The 2,896-nt window shown below is 41.2% G+C and overlaps 1 protein-coding gene across 2 annotated transcripts in view; it reads right to left on the reverse strand.

The window, feature by feature from the left end:
* LOC101851964 (armadillo repeat-containing protein 2) overlaps positions 1-2,896 on the reverse strand; it is a 23,702-nt gene that overhangs the window by 7,501 nt on the left and 13,305 nt on the right. For both annotated transcript variants that reach the window (XM_005102064.3, XM_005102063.3), the window contains exons 13-15: positions 2,104-2,244; positions 1,518-1,719; positions 478-600 (exon numbers count right to left, since the gene is read on the reverse strand). In XM_005102064.3, the coding sequence (XP_005102121.1) occupies positions 478-600; positions 1,518-1,719; positions 2,104-2,244 (466 nt within the window). The remainder of the gene's footprint in view (positions 1-477; positions 601-1,517; positions 1,720-2,103; positions 2,245-2,896) is intronic.

Consider the following 2,896-nt stretch of genomic DNA (forward strand, 5'->3'; position numbering starts at 1 on the left):
AGAGAGAGAGAGAGAGAGAGAGAGAGAGAGAGAGCCCTTTCTATCTTCTCATAAAAGCAGCGATAGACTGCTTTCACCTCATTGATCATTTCCTATTAAAACTCTTGGAACATTTAGTTCATAAATCAATTTGCCAAAAGACAGCTTTCACTTTCTAAATTTTCATCCTGTTGCCATTAAGCATCACAACACAACATCTCCCTATAATGTTGACAACATGCAGGCCAGGAAGGTGTTTTGACCAAAGTTCCATGAAAAGTACTTTCCACTTATTTCCCAAAAGGGAGGCCAAAAATAAAAGTAAAAAATACAAAAACTAAAGTGGGTGGAACGGGGGGGGGGAGCATGGCATGAAGCACAGAAATGGAGGCCAAAAATAAAAACTACAAAAAACTACAGTGGGTGGAATGGGGGGAAGGGCATGGTTAAAAAGCATGAAACACAAAAGTAAAAGAAATCACTAGTGGTTGTACTCACTTTCTGCCATTTTCAGATGAGCGGTCATTTGCGATGGATCTTGTGTTGTGTAGTACGAGACATTATTGACAGCAACTACGGCATTGACCACCACTTCCTCATGATGTGCCACATCTTTATCCTCTGTAGGTGTGTGTGCGTGTGTGTGTGGAGGGGGGGGGAGTGGTGGGGGGTTGGAAAGGGGAAAAAAATTGCAAACGTTAATCTTTACCAAGTCTCACCTTGCTAAAGAATGTTTTACTAAAATACAGAAGACAAAGCTGTAAAGTTTCAACTCTTTTATAATTTCTGTTCTCATTTAAATGTAACTCAACTGGTTTTAATCTATGAACCATGGAAAGAAATCCTACACAGCTGAGAGGTCTTGAATGAGCTTATAAAGATAGGAAAGAATCAGCTATTAAAAGTTATAGTGATTCAGATGACATTTCGAGAAGTGAAACTTAGGGAGTTTTTTCACTTACATAATAGCGACATGGATGAATGTTGGCCATTGTTTCCTCAGATAAGTACACTACACCGGAGATAGATTTACATCTAGGATGGTAGTAAAAGAGGGCAACGTCATGTGTATGATCAATGTAGACAAGTGATGAAAAGGATTTAGAGAGAGGAAACTGATAAGCTGTTGACAGAGACTGGGAGGAGTTTCACTCATAATCCTTAAATGCTACTTTTCACTGGAACGACCCATCATCCTAATTAAAATTTTTTTAAAATAGATTAAAACAACGTGGGTGTTTTTTACACCCCTATCGATAAAATATAGACTATTTAGGAGGCGGGCTTTGACCCTGCCTGTCAGGGTCAACCAGGGCTGGGAGGAAAACATCCCAGCAGAAAGGAAGAGATCCTTGATAAAAATTCACCCAGCTCGGGAATTGAAAGTAGGTTTCCTGTGAGTGACAGTGGAGTACCTAACCATCACACCACAGACGCCGTACCTAGCATCGAAATCTATGTGAAAAGTTGTAAAATCTACATTCAGTTCACTAGTCTCACTAGGAAGACAAATTGACTTTTATACAGGCTTGACTTACCAACAACACTTATTAGCAATTCAACAAAATCAGGGTTGGCAGCAATGGCCGGTCCGACATCTTCGTTAACTGAAAGGTTCGCCAGAACTCGCATGACTTTAATGAGGACATCTTCCACTTTGTTGACTTCGGTCTCACTCTCTCCATCAACACCTCCATTCAGCTGTGATTCCTCTCCATCTCCACTAGCACTCGTCTTACCCTGCACGTTGATTGCACCAAGGGATGAGGGACAAAAGGGCAAGCAAAGGTAAAAATTTTGCATGGGATTTAAAAAGAAAAAAGATTTTTTGTACAGGTGGTCTTTATGGCATGTTTGACTGTATATTGATCCTGTAACAGGATTTGATTTACAATAACAAGCTCAAGACAGCTGGTGGCATCATCTCTCTCTCTCCCTCTCTCTCTGAAAAGCAGTATAGTTTAATTGACGCCCTCGGCTGTTCCTGTTACCAGTCTGTTTTGTTTTGTTTTAATAAGAGTTTCACAACACTTGCGACGCAATTAAGTTATATAACTGCCGAGGATTTGAGGTGTTACAAAAAGAGTGAACCACACTAGAGTGCTCACCAACCACCCATCTTACCTGTCTGTCCAGTTCACAGTAGGTCTTGAGAATGTTCAGCAAAGTCTCAATCGAGTCTATCTCTTGAAATAGTTTGAGACGAGCACTATCATTCTTTATAGTTAAATTTCCCAGCACAAAGCACAGTCGAACAACCAAATCCTGAGGAATAGGAAAAATAAAGACAAACAGAATGAATGGGCTACTGACAAACAGAGTGAAAGGGGGGGGGGGATGGAAGAGGGAGAGGGAGAAACCTGGTAAGATTCTAAGCTTTTGACCATAGTCATGTAAAGTTTTTTCCTCCCCGGCTGCCAGACTGTCAGAGTCGTGTAGCAGCGAGCAAAGACCTGACCACATCATCAGAAGCTTACAGGCGTACATACTGAAGCTACAGGACATGATAGACAAGTACGATCTCTTTGTGCTCGCATTTTGTGTACATTACGCCCCCCCCCCCTATCGATAAAGTGTAGGCCAGATAGGAGGCTGTTGAAAACGACCAAGACAAATTTCTCCCTCAGAGATATGAATAGAGATTGTCCTGATTTCACCATGATGCCTCACAAATGGTCGCTTTTAAGCTATTTTGAGAAAATCGAAGGTAAAGTTTTTGCCCCTTGTTTAGTCTCTATAAAAAACCCCAAGGAGAATTTTCTTTATAACCAAACAAATATACACGCCAATGAAACCAAACTTCTCCTATACGTAGGACAAGGCCCACTTTTGGTGTAGGTCTAGATTTCTGGAAAGCCCCGAAATCTGGGTTAGCCCGCTTGTCCTTAAAAGCGACCAAATGATCTAAGCTGCCTAC

Source organism: Aplysia californica, unplaced genomic scaffold (assembly GCF_000002075.1).
Source record: "Aplysia californica isolate F4 #8 unplaced genomic scaffold, AplCal3.0 scaffold00311, whole genome shotgun sequence".
Lineage (NCBI taxonomy): Eukaryota > Metazoa > Mollusca > Gastropoda > Aplysiida > Aplysiidae > Aplysia > Aplysia californica.